At 35.9% G+C, this 18,982-nt stretch overlaps 1 protein-coding gene, 1 non-coding gene and 1 pseudogene across 2 annotated transcripts; all 3 read right to left on the minus strand.

The window, feature by feature from the left end:
* Nucleotides 1–3,458: 3,458 nt before the first annotated feature.
* On the minus strand, nucleotides 3,459–5,400 carry LOC114264354 (uncharacterized). The gene is made up of 4 exons (XR_014343656.1): nucleotides 5,323–5,400; nucleotides 5,153–5,241; nucleotides 4,313–4,457; nucleotides 3,459–3,639 (listed from the first exon to the last, which is right to left on the minus strand). It is a non-coding gene; the product is annotated as an uncharacterized LOC114264354 (transcript).
* Nucleotides 5,401–5,926: 526 nt separating this feature from the next.
* Nucleotides 5,927–6,936, minus strand: LOC114300417 (phospho-2-dehydro-3-deoxyheptonate aldolase 1, chloroplastic pseudogene; annotated as a pseudogene).
* Nucleotides 6,937–10,162: 3,226 nt separating this feature from the next.
* On the minus strand, nucleotides 10,163–18,626 carry LOC114264322 (protein NRT1/ PTR FAMILY 8.3-like). The gene is made up of 5 exons (XM_082893674.1): nucleotides 18,286–18,626; nucleotides 14,884–14,989; nucleotides 14,583–14,800; nucleotides 12,652–13,208; nucleotides 10,163–11,191 (listed from the first exon to the last, which is right to left on the minus strand). Exons 1-5 carry the CDS (start codon nucleotides 18,346–18,348, stop codon nucleotides 10,369–10,371), a joined length of 1,767 nt encoding a protein of 588 aa, XP_082749800.1. The 5' UTR covers nucleotides 18,349–18,626; the 3' UTR covers nucleotides 10,163–10,368.
* Between the last annotated feature and the right edge of the window lie 356 nt (nucleotides 18,627–18,982).

Consider the following 18,982-nt stretch of genomic DNA (forward strand, 5'->3'; position numbering starts at 1 on the left):
ATCCAAACTTGTCGTGCACCAAGACTTAAAGTCTGACGGGCTGGGATCCTCTGTCCCTATCTCTATTCAGAAAAGTTATGTGGAGGAATTACTTCCCAGTGACAACAGCAATTTTATGTTACAGATAAATAGAAAAAGATTGAGAATTATGGTAGGAGTGGAGAGTAGGAAATTTACTATCAATTCATAGTTTTTTGATGTTGAATGAACCATTTGCCCCTACACTCAACAACGACATTGTTTAAACAATGTCGTTTTCTACTCTCAGCCCTAGCATTGTAGCACACTCCCAACATTAAAAAACTCTATTACCGTTTTCTTCTTGCCTTTTAAACTTTTTTTTTTCTTCTTCTTCTGTTTTATTGGTGGGTCTAAAGGCTGGGCCTAAGTAGACTGGGCCTAATGTCCTTATGCTGGGCTTGAACTTATCCACATATCTCTACGTAAAGGGCCCATCCCATCCCCTCTTATTAGCAAGCTTATAGTTGAATCTCAGGCATAAAAAAAATTACTCTACAAAAAAACTATGCTAGAGGATTTTGACTTCTCAATTTAATCTTCTTTGGTTTGGAGAGAGGGATTAGATACAGGACTTTGTTATTACATATGCACACATGCAAAGGATAAATTTGAACAAGGTAAGCAACCAAAGCATCTAATTGAACTCAAATCTATATTTGTTTTATCGAAAATTAATCCTAATTTTTCAATTATTATGTGTGTATTTGTCAAACAGGAGTTGGCAACCTTACGTGAAACATTTAATGAACAAAAAGCCAGAAGCAATCATTTCAAGAGAATCAAGGTAACCCATTTACTATCTTCCTCTCTATTTCATGATCTGTCAATCCATCAATCATGTGAAAATGCAACGTAGACAAATATAGAGTCCTGAACCAAAAAGGATGGCGGCTTGTAATTCGGTATTCTTATAAACTACTATAATACTAACTCAGCCCTACCATTTTCTCCCAACATAAAATTCTTGTTGCCACTGATAAGTAATTTCCCAAAAGAAATCAATAACCTGTTCCAGTGTTCTCTCCCCCCCCCCCCCCCCCCAAAACTCCATCTCCTGCCATATCTCTCTTCTCTTTTAATTTTTAACCCAAAGGTATCATTGAATTACACACCAAAAACATAAAACATGTTTTTTGAGTTTAACAATTGACTGTTCTGCAAACTCTATCATCATCTATGAGGGGTCTGCAAATCCTAGGCTATACCATACATGATTCATGGAGTCATCTAAAGAATTACAAGTATTGAACCAATGAAGTAGATCAAATTGTAGCTGTGCAGGGAACAAGAAATTCATTTGGCAAATTATCAAATATAATATATATATATATATATTGAATGACTTGCCTTGGCATGGTGAACTCTAAATTGTGTTCATAATTTGTCTTCAAGTATTAGAATATTGGAGGAGGACAAAATAGAATTCAGCAAACTTTGAGAGAATAATTATACCTCCAGTCAAACTACTGAGAAAGGCTTTCGGCCTGTTCTATGATGTAATGTCTTCTTCTTCCGGATTTTTCTATTATTCTTGCTTGATTTCTGTCAAATATGAAATTTATTTAAGATGTTATAAAAAATTATCATATATAAACATTTTTTCACATAAATAAAATTGTACCGATGCACTTTGAGTGCCCTAATAGTAGACCAAAGCCCGCCACTGATCCTCATGTGGGACCCCTTGTCTACTTTTGTGTGGCTTGACTTGAGCTAGGACCTACAAAACAATAGTAGTAAGCTTCATGTCACATACCAAACGCAGCAAGAGTAGAGAAATGGTAGTAGTCCTTCTGATTTTAATTCATCAGTAGTAGCTTTGTTTTGTTTCTAGAACAGAGTTGCTAGAGTTTTGTTTCTTCATTTGGCAGAAAGTAACATGGTTTTCTTATCTTTGTTTAGTCTCTTCCATCGGTTGTATGTTTCTTCATATTGGTCTGTCATTCTTATCATCAAAAAATAGAGTTACTAATAAATTGCAACTAAAGTAACCCTACATGTCCATAAAGACAACAAAATTTATAAAAATAAAAATAGAATACATAGTTATATTTGTGAAGATGAAGTCACAAGAAAACTCATGATAGCTGCACATCTACAACCTCAAATGTGCAAATCATACCCTGGGGTGTTAAAATTAAGCAGGAACAAGCTGGAAATGTTTTACAATCAATTGAATAATTGAGTCTAGTCTTTGCCAAAATTCACCTTTAAAACACATTTCAAAACAATTCCATCTACAAAAGCAAAAGCAAAAGCAAAAAAATAAAAATAAGCAACACGGGATCGAAGTCATTTTTGCAACTAAACTAATAATAGAAGAAAGAAAACTGATTAGGTATTTGCAACAAGCATTTCTGTATAGAATATAAATTTAAACTTATAAGTAGCTTCTGCTAAGATAGGAATTAAACTAGGATAATTGAGTTGGTTCTTTTTAATCAATAGTTTAACCTTGTTGAATTGTCTTTGTAGTAGAGCCAATTATGGACTGGTTCGGAGCTAAAAGGCCATGCTAAGATTAGTTCACAGCATATTTTTGCTCCTAAAAGGGGAGGTGGTTTGGGGTTTAAATGTCTTATTGATTGGAACACAGCAACTATCCTAAAAAACATTTGGGCTCACTCACTCAGAATGACCAAGGCAAAAGCTCTGTATCTCATGAGCCCCATCTAAAGGCTTCTTTGGAAACAGGGTAACCTGTCACAAAATAACATTGTTGAAAACAAATTGAAATGAAATTTAATATTTAATAATTTATTTGTTTCAATGGGTAAGAATCATCAATTACATGAATTTTAAAATCTCGATCAACACTAATAATGAATCGTCCATCTGACGAGAATTCCTGCAAGAACATAAAATTGTTTAGAAAAAGCCCAGCTTACAAGTAAAGGTCATTCATGCATCCACACAAATGTAGCCCTAATTTCAAAGACTTTTATGTAATAACTCATAAGAATTTAACAATGTGTATAGGAGTAGAGAAAGAATACATATATATATAAACCTCAAAAACATTGGCAGGAAAAATTGTAGAAAAAAGATAATGATAAAATCTATTATGTCCAATTTATTCCTGTTATTCATGGGAAAATGGAGGGAATAACCAATGATTCACCAAAAATAAAAACTAAAAAATAAAACTTAGCAAAAATGTCTAGGACAATAAACTGAAACATCTGATCCACAACTTTTGAGTACAAATCTACATAACCAAGTCTTGCACGTATAATGAGAATCTAATTAAGTTTTGTTTTTGCCAATCAAAAAAACATAAAGTTTTGTTTTTTAAGCATTATAATTATGATATGGTTTTAGCTTTATAACTGACATGGAAAAAGATGAGTTGTTATACTAGAGGTCATCACAAAAGGCCATAAATACAATAGAGCAAGGACAAAGAGAAAAGATATCAAAGATAACAAATGACATACCAGGCTAGTAATGATGCTACAGTAGTAAACAAGAATTGGCGCTGCCTTGTTACCGGCTAAAGCTTGATTTTCATGAAATCCATCCAAATCCACAAACCAAACAACTCCAAATTTGTTAGCAAAACAAACAAATAGACCATCATTGCTTATGGCAACTGCACTCACTCTATTCTCTGATGACCTGTTACACTCGATTTGAAAAGGAAGAATATTAAGAAATGTCCGGCACAAATGAGGGAACTTAATGCTGAAACTTATACAATGCAGCAGGTAGGTAACAAATGCAGGCAGGTGGGTTCTAGCATGTAACGATATCACTTAGATACATTCAATCCCACCGGTAAAGATAGTTTTTGCCAAACATTCATGTATGTGCAAAAACTCTTAGGAAGTTGTACCATCCTCAGTAATGTTCTCATGAGAGAGAGGGAATGCCAAACATTATTGTTAGAAAGTGCATCATTACATTTATGTGCATTTGATAATATTCTGAAATAATAAATGTGGACTATGATATATAAAACAATGACAACTGGATGACACTGTTATGTACAGCTTTCAATTACTGGCTTTGAGTTTCATTCAGAAAGTAGTATTTAGCATTTTACTGGCTGTTGAAGTTAAGCAAAGCAAAGGGGTCGTTATTCTGTTCATTGATGAGTTGCACACTCTAATTGATGAGTTGCACACTCTGGGATCAGAATATAACAGGGAATTTCTGCTTAATTTCTGCTTAATCTCCCATTTATCAGTCAAAGTTTTTACCCAAAAAAAAATCAAAAGCAACAAAATACAGAAATGAAAATTAAATTCACATAAAAGAGAGAGATTTAGTAGAAGTTATGAAGATAAACCTCATCTTGACAATTATCAATAATCTTTTTGATCCTCAAGACCTCCCCAAAAACCTGACTCTCTTCTTCAATATCATCAGTCAATGCCTCAGCTTCTCCATAGATGTAATTGCTCACTTGGTTGATATTAAATAATAGTACTGAACTAGAAAGCAACAAAAATGCATTGAAAGGCCTTCAATGGCTACTCTACAAAACACATTCGGTTCAACAGAGATGGAGACTTGAATGTAAGCAAATGGTTGTTCTTAATATCTGAATTCTTATAGAAATTCAACAGACAAAATTGATCTTTCATCATTCAACTCTACCTTACCAATTCAATTTGAAAGTTTATTGCATTTAACCTAAAAGGAGAATTTCTTAATATGAATGAAAACATTACAACACTACTATTATTACTATCCCTATTGGTCCATTCAGATGCCAAAGAGAATCACAATATACTATCAATTAGATCATCTATTATGAATGATCAGAATAAAAAAATCACCAAAGAGATAGAGGCATTGCTTAGCATTTAGCAACCAATATGAAAAATATATTTGAGTCAGCGGTTAGTAGTATTAACCAAATTGATGAATTATGTGAAAGTTAATAAGCAAGCTACAGGATTGATCTCTTGTTCTAATTGTTGCAACCTCTGACATCATTGTACTTTTAATTGTGATTTTGGAGTGATATTGTCTATCAATTTAACACAATAATTTGCATTGCCAAAACCAAGAAATCATTAAGGTATTAACGATGAAAGGAAAGCAAATGCAGGCCAAATTAGCCCGAAAACATGCTTCACAAGATGAATACAAGGTTTAGGAAAGCAGCCACCATCATACCTACCTTCATTTTGAAAACATCATCTTTGATATTCTTTTGAAGCTCCAAGCACTGCTCATTAATCCGAGTGGAGTTCCCAAGCTTCAAAACCTCTAGAACAAAATTTCAATATCAAAATTTTAATATCAGAACTCCTGAAACAAAATTTCAATATCAGAACCTCTGGAATTTACCTCATCTCCCATTTCCCGTAGATATCTAATAAAATTCTAGAACCGATTTTTATACCTGGGCACGTAATTGCAAATTCAATAGAAAGCAGGAGAGAGGTTGATGAAACCAAGTCAGGCTACAAAAAACCTATCAGAGTTATAGTTGATGTTAGAACTCCACACATCAAACAACAGCTAAGTTAGAAAGCTAACTAAGTCACGTACATGACTACAATTTACTGTTAAATGACCTTAAGCTACCAATGTAATTGGAGAAACAAACAAATTATAACTAAACCCCATACTAGAGCACATTGCCAGACTTTCATTATAAGAAACAAATCCAATTTAAGCAATCCTAATCTATAGAACCCACCAAGATTTTTGCACAAAATGTTACAAACTTTACAGCTTTATTCCAAATCTAATCCACACCATAGATTCAACTTTGGATTAACAAAACAGTACATACACAAAGATTCTTGTATAAACTAATCCAGAAGTAGAATTAGATACTCACGCAAAGGGAGAGGGCTCAACAAAGAGAGCAATTCAGCGAGGCTTGGAAATAACTTCTGAGGAAATATTATCAACTTCTTCCTGGAAAATGTTTTTAAAGGCCCAATCACTTCAGTATCAGAATCTCCTTGTTAAGAATAATATTGTAATACTGAACATCTATACTGTTAGATTTCCAATCAATCATATCTTCATAGAAAAAAAAATGCTAAGCACGTAGAGGTGATGTTAAAACCTACCATCACCTACTCCACCTACTACACCTACCACCACCTACTACCACCTACTACACACCTACCACTACCACCTACTCCACTACATCTCCTATATAAGGAGCCCCTTACCATTTGTAATAGATAATATACATTAATCAATAATACATAAATTCTTACATGGTATCAGAGCAAGGTTAAGCACTTAGTATTTTTCGCTTCACCGGCGGGCGGCAACCTCGCCTTGGCCGCTCGCCGGACCTCAACCTAGTCCGCTAGAATTTTCTACACATACCTTGAAATTTCTTCCTTGACTCACCCAGTCAACCCAGACACACACATAGACGACACACAAGCTCTCTCTCTGCTATATCACACAGATACACATCCATGGGCAAGGGGGGTGACTGATTATGCTGATAGGATGATCAACTATAAGTCCAGCAGCAGACATGAATCCAAGGGCCTCATCAACTCGGTTAGCTAGTTCCCGATACCTATCTCCCTGCTCACTGTGCTCTGTGAAATCCATATTCCACTGGGTGACTCACTGCATGGCGGCGTACCCTCCGGTGTCGAAAGCCCTCAAGAGATTGAGAGTTGCTGCAGATTGACAGTAGGCTCTGATCAACCTCTGTGGGTCCGGAGTTCTCGACTCCAAATCGAAGGCGTCTCCATTGATATTGTCACCTCTATAACTCGGAAGCTTCACACCATTCTTCTCTTCAAATGGATCCGATCTGGGTTTCGCAAACTGACCAGCCATTCTTCCCACCTTGATTACTGGCATTTGTCCACTGAACATCAACACAGCACCCATCTGGAGGATAATCCTGGAAGTGTCTCGAATGTTATTCGCGTGAAACTCCTTGAAACTCTCAGACAGTAGTGGGTCCACCAGCATTCCTCTCAAGGCCACCAGGACTCGTTACTTCATATGTGGTGTAGTTGGTCACTGTGGCAGTGGCATGAAGCTATCTGCCACCGCTGTCTTTGATAAACCTACACGGATACCAATCCTCCTTCCTTTTCTTTTTTAAATGACACCACCTCCACCCACATGGGTTGGTTCCCACTTTTATTTATTTAATCACACTCACCAAGTTTGTTTCACTCTCATTATCACATCCATACACACCGGTATCATGTTGTCTTCAACTTTCTTTTATTTATCATTTTAAAATACACCCTTATCATGTTGTTCCCCACCTTCTTTATTTTATATATATATATATATATATCTCTTTTTATTATATTCTATTACTCAAACTCTCCTCCATTTGATTTTAAAATCACTTATTTTTTATTTATTTTTCCCAAATCACTTTTCCTCCTTTTTAAATAACCCCACTTTATTTTGAAACAATCACACTGATATTTTTCAGATAATCCATCTATAAATATTTTTTTATCTATTTTCTTTCTCCCTTGTTTTCTTTCATTTTATTTTTATTTTTTCAACACAACACTCCCAAAATATATATATAAAAAAAAAAAACAACAACAACAACAACATTTTACGAACTTGTCATTTCTTCATGTCGGGGATCAACCCCGATCAGCATTTTACACCAAAAAAAAAAACACACACACAAAACAACCACATCCACAGGCAGGATTTTTTTTTCTTCTCTACTCTGCCGCCGGTCTCTTCTTCTTGCCTCCGTCCTGGACGGCCCTTGCCGGTATTGCCTCCGTGTTTCCCACTCCACTGGGCACGATCACTACTTCCTGCTCCTCTACTGCAGCATATGGCGGACCTCCAAATCGGAACATCACGGTGGCCTTCCGCTTCAGCTCCTTATCTTCCGCCTTTAGCACACTTATCTCTGCTCGCGCATCCTTATACATGCGCTGGAGCAGAGCCAGTTGGGCGTTTAACTGCTGCACCTCATTTGTCCTACTCTGCAGCCGGTGCGACAAGTTTGTGACCGCAGTCATGGTTTCCACATATGACTTCAATGTATACTGATTGGCCTCAATATCCGTTTGCACTGCCATTTTTTGCTCCACCGACCGCATCGAAAAGTTCAACGGAGCAAAACCAGAGGTGTTTGGTTGAGGTTCACGGGCCACCGCACCTGTTATCTCTCCTGTTGACTCGTTGAGGTCGGGAAAGAGAGTGAGCAGACCACGAGAAGATGAGGCCATGTTCTGGGTAGCTGAACGGGAAGAAGAGGCCATGTTTTTTGGGTTGCTGAGTGTTTCCGAGAAGGGTTGGATACAGAGTATTTACAGATTGTTTCAGAATGACAAGTTCAGAGGTTTCAGTCTGGTTTGGTTTCCTCCGCCTCCGCATTGGTTTATATTGACACTGACGACGCGGCCGACACGCCGCTCTGTCGCTCACGTGCCTCGCCGCGTCTCCGGCTCACCTTTTGATGGCTCGACGCTTTCTGTCGGGCACGACTTTTGATGAAGTGGGCGCGCCTTTTGAGGGCGCAACTTTTGATGGCACGCCTTTTTATGGATTGGGCACGCATTTTGATGGCACGTCTTTTTATGGATTGGGCACGCCTTTTGATGGCATGCCTTTTGAAAGATTGGGCACACCTTTTGAGAGTGCGACTTTTTAGGGGTCCGACAAGACTCTGTAAACTGTCCCGACATTGATTCTGATTAGCTCCTTCATGGGTCCGACAAGACTCTGTAAACTGTCCCGACATTGATTCCGGTTAGCTCCTTTATGGGTCCGACAAGACTCTGTAAACTGTCCCGACATTAATTCCGGTTAGCTCCTTCATGGGTCCGACAAGACTCTGTAAACTGTCCCGACATTGATTCCGATTAGCTCCTTTATGGGTCCAACAAGACTCTGTAAACTGTCCCGACATTGATTCCGGTTAGTTTCTACAAGGGTCCAGCAAGACTCCGTAAACTGTCACAACAACTGTCACAACAACTATCACAACATTGTCTGCTACAACGGTCCGACATGACCCCATAAACTGTCGTCTACATCGGTCTGCCATAACCATACAGTCTTCTACAACGGTCTGACACGACCATACAGTGTCTCCTATCCTGTTTTATTTTATTTATCAGTTTACTTTCCTGTTTTGTTACTCTCTCCAAACTCAAGTTGGTTAGTATCTATCCTCCTTGAGTTTGAGGGGGGCTGTAAGTGTGGTAGGTAGAGTTGAGTGTGTTAGGTGAGAGTTGAGTGTGGTAGGTAGATGTAAGTGTGTTAGGTGAGAGTTGAGTGTGGTTGGTAAATATGTTTTTCTCTTCTATATATAGGAGAGTCATTGTATACAAACAGATATCAATCAATAATATAATTCTCTATTTCTCTTTATACATTAAATTTCTACAGGTGATAAATAAGGAGTTTGAGTAAATAAAAACTTTACATATCAGACGGTTAGAAAAAATGTAACTAAGATTTCAGGTAAGCTAAACAGTGACATAGTGGGGCAAAAAAAAACGAAGAAACCAAACATTTATATACACTCACACACACAACACAAATAAGCAATAGATCTCAATAACCAAATCGGGAGAGACGGGAAGGAAGAGCTTGAGAGAGAGAGAGAGAGAGAGAGAGAGAAATCAATACCTCACGGTGAAGCTTCGAAATCGAGAGAGAGAGTACTTCAAAATCGAAATCGCTCTGAGACCGATCTGAGAAATCAAGCACAACCTCTCCTGAGATCACTTCCTCTGCGATCAAAACCAACCCCTCTTCTCTCTTCGCAATCTCCCAGAGCTTCAGATCGATATCGCAGAGAACAAAGGATGAATCGAGAGAAAGAGAGACAGTGGAGCTTCAAAGCTTCAAATCGAAATCGCTCTGACGAAATCGCTCTGAATCAAAATCGCTGGTTTAGAAGCAATTGGGGGTGAGCAAGAGAGAGGCGTGAGGATTGTGACGGCGTGAGGATTCAGAATAGGAGTTTACAAAGCTTTAACAAGTATTTTCAGATTTAAAATAGGCGCGTGAGGCACAACGTATTTGGAGGCGTTTAACGCCTCCTATTGCAAAACGGTACCGTTTTATTAAAGGAATATGCAACGTTTTTATAAAACGTCGTTAAATATTAATAAACGTGGCATTTTAAAAAATTGCCGTTTAAACCCATTTTTCTTGTAGTGTACCAGCAAAATGTGAATGCAAATAACCAGAAAGATTCAAACAATTTCATGTATTATTTTATTAATTTTACATCATGACAGAATGAAAGTTTTACGGCCTATAAACGTAAATGCATCGTACTTACATTACAAACAAATACTTTTTCTACAACATTTGTGTTACAACCATCTTCTTGGAACTTGGATGGAAGTATGAAATTCCAGAAACATACACTGATCATATTCCCAGCACTTAAAATACTTACGAGAACTTTTTTGGTTTATACATTGTGGCGCAAAAGACAAAAACCACCCAGTTTACTATGCTGAGTGCAGCCACAAGCCAGAAGAAATAATCGAGATGGCCCTCATTCAAGTTATCCGGTATCCATCCAGCCTTCCCACCCTCGGTTGTTATAGATGTCACTACAGTAAGAATAAAAGAGCTCAAGTAGCTTCCCATGGAAGTCGTCAAAAGGGACAATGCAGCAAACAAGCTACGCATGCCATCCGGTGACTGCTCGTAAAAGAACTCAAGCTGCCCTATGAATGTAAATACTTCTGCAGCACCAAACAAAAAATATTGGGGTATTTGCCACGTGATATTAAGTGGTATTGGAACGTTTTCATCAACCAAACCAAGGGCTTGTGCGAGTGCCAATCTCTTCATCTCCACCAAAGCAGCAGATACCATACATAGTACTGAAATAAAGAGGCCAATTCCCATACGTTGCAACTCTGTAAAGCCTTTCGCTCTGCCAGTAAACTTCCTCGCAATAGGGACGATAACCCTATCGTAAACAGGGACCCAGAAAATAACGCTTATGATGTCACATGCTGAAAGAGAGGCTGCAGGAATGGAGAAGGAACCAATGGTCCTGTCCATCATCATCCCTTGCTCAACAAACAATGTACCCAATTGTGCATAAACAGCACATATGATGATTCCAGTAGCCCAAATTGGAAACATGCGAATCAATATTTTTAGCTCCTCCACCTGCGTTACGGTGCAAAGCCTCCATGGATTGGAGAAGTCCCCATTTTTGTTCTCAATGTCTGTAATTACCGCAGCTTTGTCAAGGCACCTACAAAAGGGATAATAGTTTTACTGAAGTTATGACATAATTTGTTGTGAATAATCTGGGAAACAAATTGGTGAGAATTAATCAAGTATACAAACTATCATAAAGTAAAAGTATTGTAAAAGTCTAAAAAAAAGATGGAAGTACCAGAGATAATTATAAGTATTTCATACATAACAAGTCATGTTTTGCCAAGAGAAAACATATCATACAAAGCATGATTAGAAATAAAATAAAAATAAGACAAATGTAGTGGTGAACTCTCATTTTATTGTGTTGAGGAGTCCGAGTACCAACCCCTCCCTAAACCCAACAGAAGGATCAAATTCTCATTTTGGGGTGTGGTTTTGGTCTACTAGGAAATGGACATGTTGCTGAAAGGAAAAAAGAAATATTGGAACTTGGGTTTTACACTATTGTTTCATGCCTGTTTCCAATCAAACGGACAAATGAACAGTTATTTCTAGAAAAATCAAACAGATTCCTTCCCCCTAAACCTGTCACTAGTAGTCTCCTTAAAGAAAATCATTAGGATGATACAATTGCCAAAATCAGGAATTTAAGATTTATTTAAGTATACACAAATAAACTATTTTAAAGAGATGAAATAAATCAGTGAACTTTCTATTACTGCTGTGCTGACAAATCATACCATACTTTATCACAATGCTGCATCTTCCCAGTAATTTTCATTGGCCTTCCAATGCTTGTTCTTAGTCCATAGATGATAAGGATATAAAGCCAATCTCAATAAACAACTAGTGAGAGGACTCAGTGAAAGGAATTCATAAAACTAACCATAGAAAGACCACATTACTAGAAACCCCTCCATCTTCCACTTTAAGATTGCATTTCATGTACATCTCACATGAAATAATATTTTTTGAATCCAAGCTCAAAAATTAAGTTATTTGTTTATGAAACAATGATTTTTTTTCATAACGCCTTAAATAACTAGACTGAAAGAAATGAAAGAAAATAAAAATAAACAACATATTTTTTTAAAAAATGACTTGCAATAAATAAAGCAATATTTACCATCCCAGTATAACGTTACAGAACCATGACAAAATAAATGAGGACACCTAATGGATATTAAGCTTCCTATTGTGTCTTCATACACTAATTGAGGTAAACCCGGTAATTTTAAAGGTAATTCATTAAACCTATTACCTAGTCCCAAGACTCTCAAAACTTCACAAAAGAGCATCATAAAATCTCATTACTATCAGTATATGAATAATTATGGTGGTGATCCCATTTACACAACCAGCATGTGTGTTCAATGCAAAAACATAAAAGGCCTTACTTATGTGCAATGCCCAAAACACCCTATAAATACGTATAAGTTGTACATCAATTGATAAGCTTCTAAATGGCAGAAGAAAACTGAAAACAGATTATTAAAAAAGGGTAAGAATTGATTGAAGTGTATAAACTAGGAGAACAAGGGAAAGATTTACTTCAGATCATTGGTATGGTCTAGTTTCCTGCTTCCTTCAATTGCTGAGGTTTTGTCTGGTGTTTCATACAGGAGAATACTGTCCGCAGGGACTTCCAAATTCCACTTGCGGAATGATGCAACCAAAACTTGGCAAAGTCTTGTAAGAGGGCTTCCCCCCGGGTTCTGAAATCTATATAGTGGAGTGCCTGAAAAGAAACTTACAATAGCAATGCCCATAAACAATGCAGGGATGCCAAAACCTAGGCCCCACCCAGCATTTTCTTGAATCCACACAATTAAAATACTAGATACAAGAGCACCTAAATTGATAGAAAAATAAAACCAATTAAAGAAAGATCCCTGCTTTGCCCTCTCTTTAGGATCGGTGTCATCAAATTGATCTGCCCCAAATGAGGAAACACATGGTTTGATCCCGCCAGTTCCTAGTGCAATCAAATACAACCCAAGGTAGAATAACAGATACTGAGCAGGAGTAGCTGGAGGGCATATGGAATCAACACATTCAGCTGGCTTAAGCGCAGGAACTGTGGCTGTTAGAGTCAATGTGCACATTCCCTTTACAAAAAAACAAAGTTCAAAAACGTAAGAGAGATATAGATGAAAGTCACTCTTCAAAATTTTGAGAGGAAAGAACCATGGTTTCTAGAATCGTATGACTCACGATTTGATTCACGTGAGTCATACGATTCTAGATGAGTTTCAATAAAAACGATTTGAATTGTGTTGTTGAATTGGAAATTGAGTGAATTGTACGAATCAATTTGCAATTCACTGAGATTCATTTTTATTTTTGTTTTGTTTACATAATGCACGAATCGATGTCATTTTTGCCAAACTATCAAGATATATAGAAGAGATCAATTAGTTATATTGATATATATGATTTTATATGTATATACATATACACAATTTATTTATATTGATATTTACTTCATTTTAAATATTACGTGTATTTTTATATGTATATAAATATATAAAATCATATATCATATTAAATAAAATGAATCTCACGATTCACTATTTTAGCAAAACAATTCACAATTCGACAACAATGGATAGAACACATAAAAGACTCATGTAATTATTTCCCATCATTGCCAACATACCTAGCCATGGTATGTTTGAACTTAACTGAAAGTCCCCCAAAAAAAAAAAAATACCCGACGAAGTTGCATGGATCATAATTAATATGGAAACCCCAACTGGGACATGATCCAAATCACTTTCAGAACATTAAATTTGTCCATAAATTTGTTCCGACTTATTTTCCTGTTTTCAAATTAAGTAATAAAAGTACTTGTGAAATAAAACATTCTAGAATTGAGAGTTACCAAAAAAATTATTATCAGAAAAGAAGATAGGCTAAAACAAAGTAATAAAATTCACAAAAGAGGGTAGTCAACCGATCAAACAACCTTCATCAAATATAATTCTTCTCCCGTTCCTGATTTAATAAAATGTCCAGATTATTGGTCCTTTTATCCTTATAGATAAATCCCCAGTTTAATTGGCACAAGTAGGTCTATTGCCATTGCACCATGCTGTTGGTAAAGTTGCTGACTGCTAACTCATTATTCTTGAAACCACTACCACCGTGATTCATACATTCAAGTGATACCAGACTAGATGATGGGTACACCTAGGAAATACCATCACTAACTAATAAAGTCACAAGCATCTAGAATGGATTGTGGCCCTACAGTAGGCCAATATGGTTCCAACAGAAAGCTGTAGGTAACACATAATCAGACGCTACAAGAACATTCAAATAACAAGCAAGCCTTTATCAGAAAACTTTAAGATGACGTAATGCATGCCCAACACAAAAAAGGATCAAAGCAATGATTAAAAAGCTGAAGTTGTTTATGTATCATCGCCCATCTCTTTTTGAACTTATTTAGAACATTGCGAACTTCAGTTCATACTTACCAAAAAATAAATTGCGGAGAAGACAGCAATTGTCCAATACCTTCCCCAACATGCATCTGCCAAGACCGCTCCAATAAGCGGTGTTAGGTAGGCAGTGCCTGCCCAATTGGAAACATTTCTTGCAGCAGAGACATTTCCTTCATGCATTGTTTTGGTGAGATAGCTGACCAGGTTAGCAGCAATCCCATAGAAAGCTAAACGTTCACAACATTCAGTACCTGTTTTAAATATAAAGATATTAGAAGGAAAGATGGAACATCAGAAACGTAAAAAATATGGAGAATGATGGACTAGCAACTACCAAGAATGAAGGGGCATGCTCTCCAGTTTCCAGTGTTGCTCTTCAACACAGGCTGCCCCTTGATGTCAACTGAACCATCTCCAGTGTATAGTCCACTGCTTTCGTTCTGAAGACGTAAGTTGTAAGCCAGAAAGCAGAAACTTTTTAGTATATAAACCTTGCAGAGTAATCTCCCGTGTTATGTGTGCATATGTGTTGTGTGTGTGTGTGTGTGTGTGTGTGTGTGAGGGAGAGAGAGAGAGAGAGAGTTTTGTCTGTTAAGTTTTTACAATTGGGTAGTTTTTCTGACCTATTATTAATTTTTTGACATCCTTATATAATGTTTAGCGTATGGAGATGACAATCTAGTCTGAACCACCTTAATATGCAGCTACTGTAACAACTACTAGCAAGTAGCTAAGTTTTGTAAATAATGTTATTTGTCATTCCAATACATTGAAACAAAATGAACAATGTGCAAAGCAGCAAGAATGAAAACATTGAATGTGTTAGATGTGCAAATTCACCACCAGATAGGTCTTGTTAACAATTAATTGTTTGACATATTGGTACAACTATTTCTGATTTCCGATTGTATGTGAGGGTCCAAGAATGTTGCCAGAAAATTCGAATGTCGCCAGAAAAATAGTCAGAAACTTTGAAGGTTTGCCGGAAAATTCGAAGATTTGCCAGAAAATTTGAAGATCTTCGAACATCACCGGAAAATCCGAATTCTCTAGAAATAATAAGAGAGGCTTAGATTTTTCAACGGTTGTAACTAGAAACATAATATGAAAGAGATGATAGAGATAAGAGATTGGGTAAAGAAAAAGGCAAAATAGTTGGAAAGAGAATAATGGTAAGGCTCTCCCATGGATCGCCCACTTTGACTCTCAAGGTAAATAATGAAGAAGGGAGATTAGTTCTCTCCCCAAAAATTCTCTCCAAAAATCATCTCCATTGTAAAGTTATGGGTGGGTGCTATTTATAGACACCTCATGATATAAGATAAAATATTCTTTCTAACCACTTTGTTCGAAGAGGTGACCTCTCCGAGAATAAGAAAAATCCCAAAGAGTAGATCAATATCACAGTAAACCCTGGTTCTTAGCCACATCTAACCAATGATCCCCAATCATCCCAGAGGGCGCCATGTCGCCAAAGGATCAGAGGTAGTTCAAGAGAATGCCCTACCGCAAATATCGCCGAGTCTTAGGAAACCTCTAGATCGTGCCACCTCGACCGAAGTATAGGCTAGTTTAATCGAACAGTGAATTTATCTCCATCCACCGTCCTCAGGATTGGGTCTTTTGTTTGGATTCTATCACGCCCATGGCTCTGGTACATCGATCCCGAAAAGCTTCAAGCCTGCAAGTGTTCTGGGACTCATTAACGGAGCGACTTCTAGATTGAGTTTGAATCCGTTTGAAGTAAAAAATGCATCGAATCACTAGGTTTGCTTAGAACCCTTTCGAGTCCAAGCTCAATAAGCCTCTGCGTTCGTGGATCAGAATTTTTTCAAGACAAAGCAATTACCTCCGAGAATGGATCTCCTCTGAGGGTTTCACTTCTTCTGAAAATGATCTATCTTCAAGAGTGCGCGCCAGTTAATTCTTCCAAATGCCCATATGATCTAGCCCTCCTCAAATGTGTTTGTTGGGCTCTCTTTAGATATATAAGTTTGATATGTCCTCCTCAGCCCAATTTGTTGACTTTTTTGCGGGTCCGTTCAATAGAATTCACTTTAGTCTACTTGGCGATAATTTCTCTAAGCCCACTAATTTTGGGCTTTCCGACTGGACTCAGATTGAGCCTAATTAATTTAATGGGCTCCAGTTAACCCCCTCTTACACCGATCAATCAAAAACTTTCTCAAGTTCACATTTCTTAGAATGCTTTAGCTTTATAAAGTTCAAATATTGCAGCAACTATTGTATTTGACTACATGGTATGCCTTCGGAACATTTGCATGGTATTAATGAAGTAGGCTTAACCATCAAACTGATTTTGGTATTCAGTTCTAGCAACCAATTCAGGACTTTTATTTCCGGTCTCTACACAAATTAGGATAACTGAACTATGGGTTTCAACCAAAATAGGTTTCCTATCTCTCTTCATATTTGCATTCCATGGCTACTCCCCTAAACCGGGTCTTCATAGAACAAAGTTCAGAATTTTTGTTAGTGGGAGCAAAACAAATTAAACAATGCTCCCATTACAGGGCCTGAAATTTCAGACGTCAATACAGGAAAATCCTGCCCATGAAAAAGGAAAAAAACTAAACCAGAATCAATTCAAAAGGTTTCAAAATGATTAAAACGGAAACCTTGTTCTTCGAGTGGGAGCATCTTCAAATCATTTATCAAATTTTTCATAAAATTCAAATTGGATGAAAAATTGGCTAAAAGTGCGTTTCAGCCATTTTATCAAATCCGTATGAAATCAAGGTAGAGGCAATTTTTTCACTAAATCAAGGATGAACAAAATCCTTAGCCAAATTTCCAAAATTCATAATTTTTCTCAATTTTGATGAAATTTTAAAAGGACTAAGGATTGAAGATGGTTTTCTTTTTTCAAAATGGTTAAAACAGATTTTTAGGATAAGTTTTGCAATTTAAAAAAAAAAAAAAAATGAGAAAAGTTAAGGGTTGGAGTGTTTTTTGGCCCTATTTGGTTTAGATTATTAGAAACTAAAATCACATAAGGCTTCATTTGAGAAGGGAAGTTGGGTTGGGTTTGGAATTATTTTAATAAAAAAATAAAATAAAATAGACATTTTAGTTTAATAAGACAAAATATCACATCTAATTTATAATTATTATATTCTTTCTCACACAAAAAATCAAAAAAATCCAAAAAATTATTTCCAAATAAAACTTTTTAACTTCATACTAAAATAGTCAAAAAAAAAAAAAATCAAAAATCAAAAAACCAAAAACCAACCCACTTCCTAAACCAATCCATAAGTTAAAAGCAGCTCTCTCCTGCTTTTAGATAGTCAATAGTTTTTGAACTTTTCTCTTAAATTAGTACTGCCTATATAAGCCATATAAACTACAGACACAAGTCTACCAAACAGTACCAAACTCCAAATTAAAATAAGTTATAATCATTTCTATTTTAAGCTGTAAAGCTTTTAACAAAATTTTCATTAAATTTGAGCCAAATTTTCATATCATATAAAGCTTTTAATTAAATTTTCACTCAAATTTGAAAAAAAAAAAAAAGAAAAAGAAAAAAAGAAAGATTGGTAAAGCTCTTATACATCTATAAAAAGAGTAAAAAAGCAAAAAATATTGGAAATCCATCTTCCATTGAAATTTGAATCTGTTTCAAAAATCTGTCAAAAGTTTTAGGACAAGTTTTGCAATACATCATCTATAAGTTTTGTTCTAGAAATTTGAATCAAAGCTTCAAAAGTACCTGTGGAAATCCATCTTCCAAGAGCAATCTCTCCTCCAATCTCTCATCCTCTTGGGTACCCATTAGCAGCAACCAACAACTCTCTCTCTCTCTCTCTCTCTCTCTCTATAGATTTATATATATATATATATATATAAATTAAATACTAGATGGGGTAGATACAGATTCCAGAGGGACAGAAGTAATCAGATTTGATACTCTACACCCTTAATTATTTTATATTACTCCTTAATTATTTTATTTTTGTTATCTTAAAATATATATTCAATTTAAAAAGATAAAACTTTAAATTTAAAAGTCGAGGCTTTTGTGGCTTGAATGGAAGTTCTACAGTTCAAAGTGATTAACGATGGCTCTTCAAGTTGCAACTAAACTTTATTAATATATTAATTTTTTATCTTGATTAAAAAAATAGAAAATTTTAAACTTAACCATTATAAAGTAATTATAAATATATTTAAAAATAAGAAGGAAATTTTTTTTAAGATCATAATATAAAGATTTTATAAGATAAAAGGTATTTAATATTTTCATAATAGTTAAGATCCTTTAATATTTTTATAAAAAAAATTCAATTCAGAGAACGTAGGTGTTTGGAAAGTGAGTTTTTTTGTAAATTTTTTTAGTTGTAGGATATTATTGAAGAAATTTTTTTGTGTTTGGGAAGATAGTTAGGTTTTTTTGTAGTTTGATGTGA

Source organism: Camellia sinensis, chromosome 11, assembly GCF_055761805.1.
Source record: "Camellia sinensis isolate YWXY chromosome 11, ASM5576180v1, whole genome shotgun sequence".
NCBI lineage: Eukaryota > Viridiplantae > Streptophyta > Magnoliopsida > Ericales > Theaceae > Camellia > Camellia sinensis.

What these genes read in the sequence shown, in the direction of transcription:
- LOC114264322 (XM_082893674.1), bottom strand. Translation starts at nt 18,348, where the DNA reads ATGGGTACCCAAGAGGATGAGAGATTGGAGGAGAGATTGCTCTTGGAA. An exon ending in TGGAAGATGGATTTCCACAG is followed by an intron (nt 14,990 to 18,285) that starts GTACTTTTGAAG and finishes TTACGTCTTCAG; the next exon opens with AACGAAAGCAGTGGACTATA. An exon ending in GACCATACCAATGATCTGAA is followed by an intron (nt 11,192 to 12,651) that starts GTAAATCTTTCC and finishes TCCCTTTTGTAG; the next exon opens with GTGCCTTGACAAAGCTGCGG.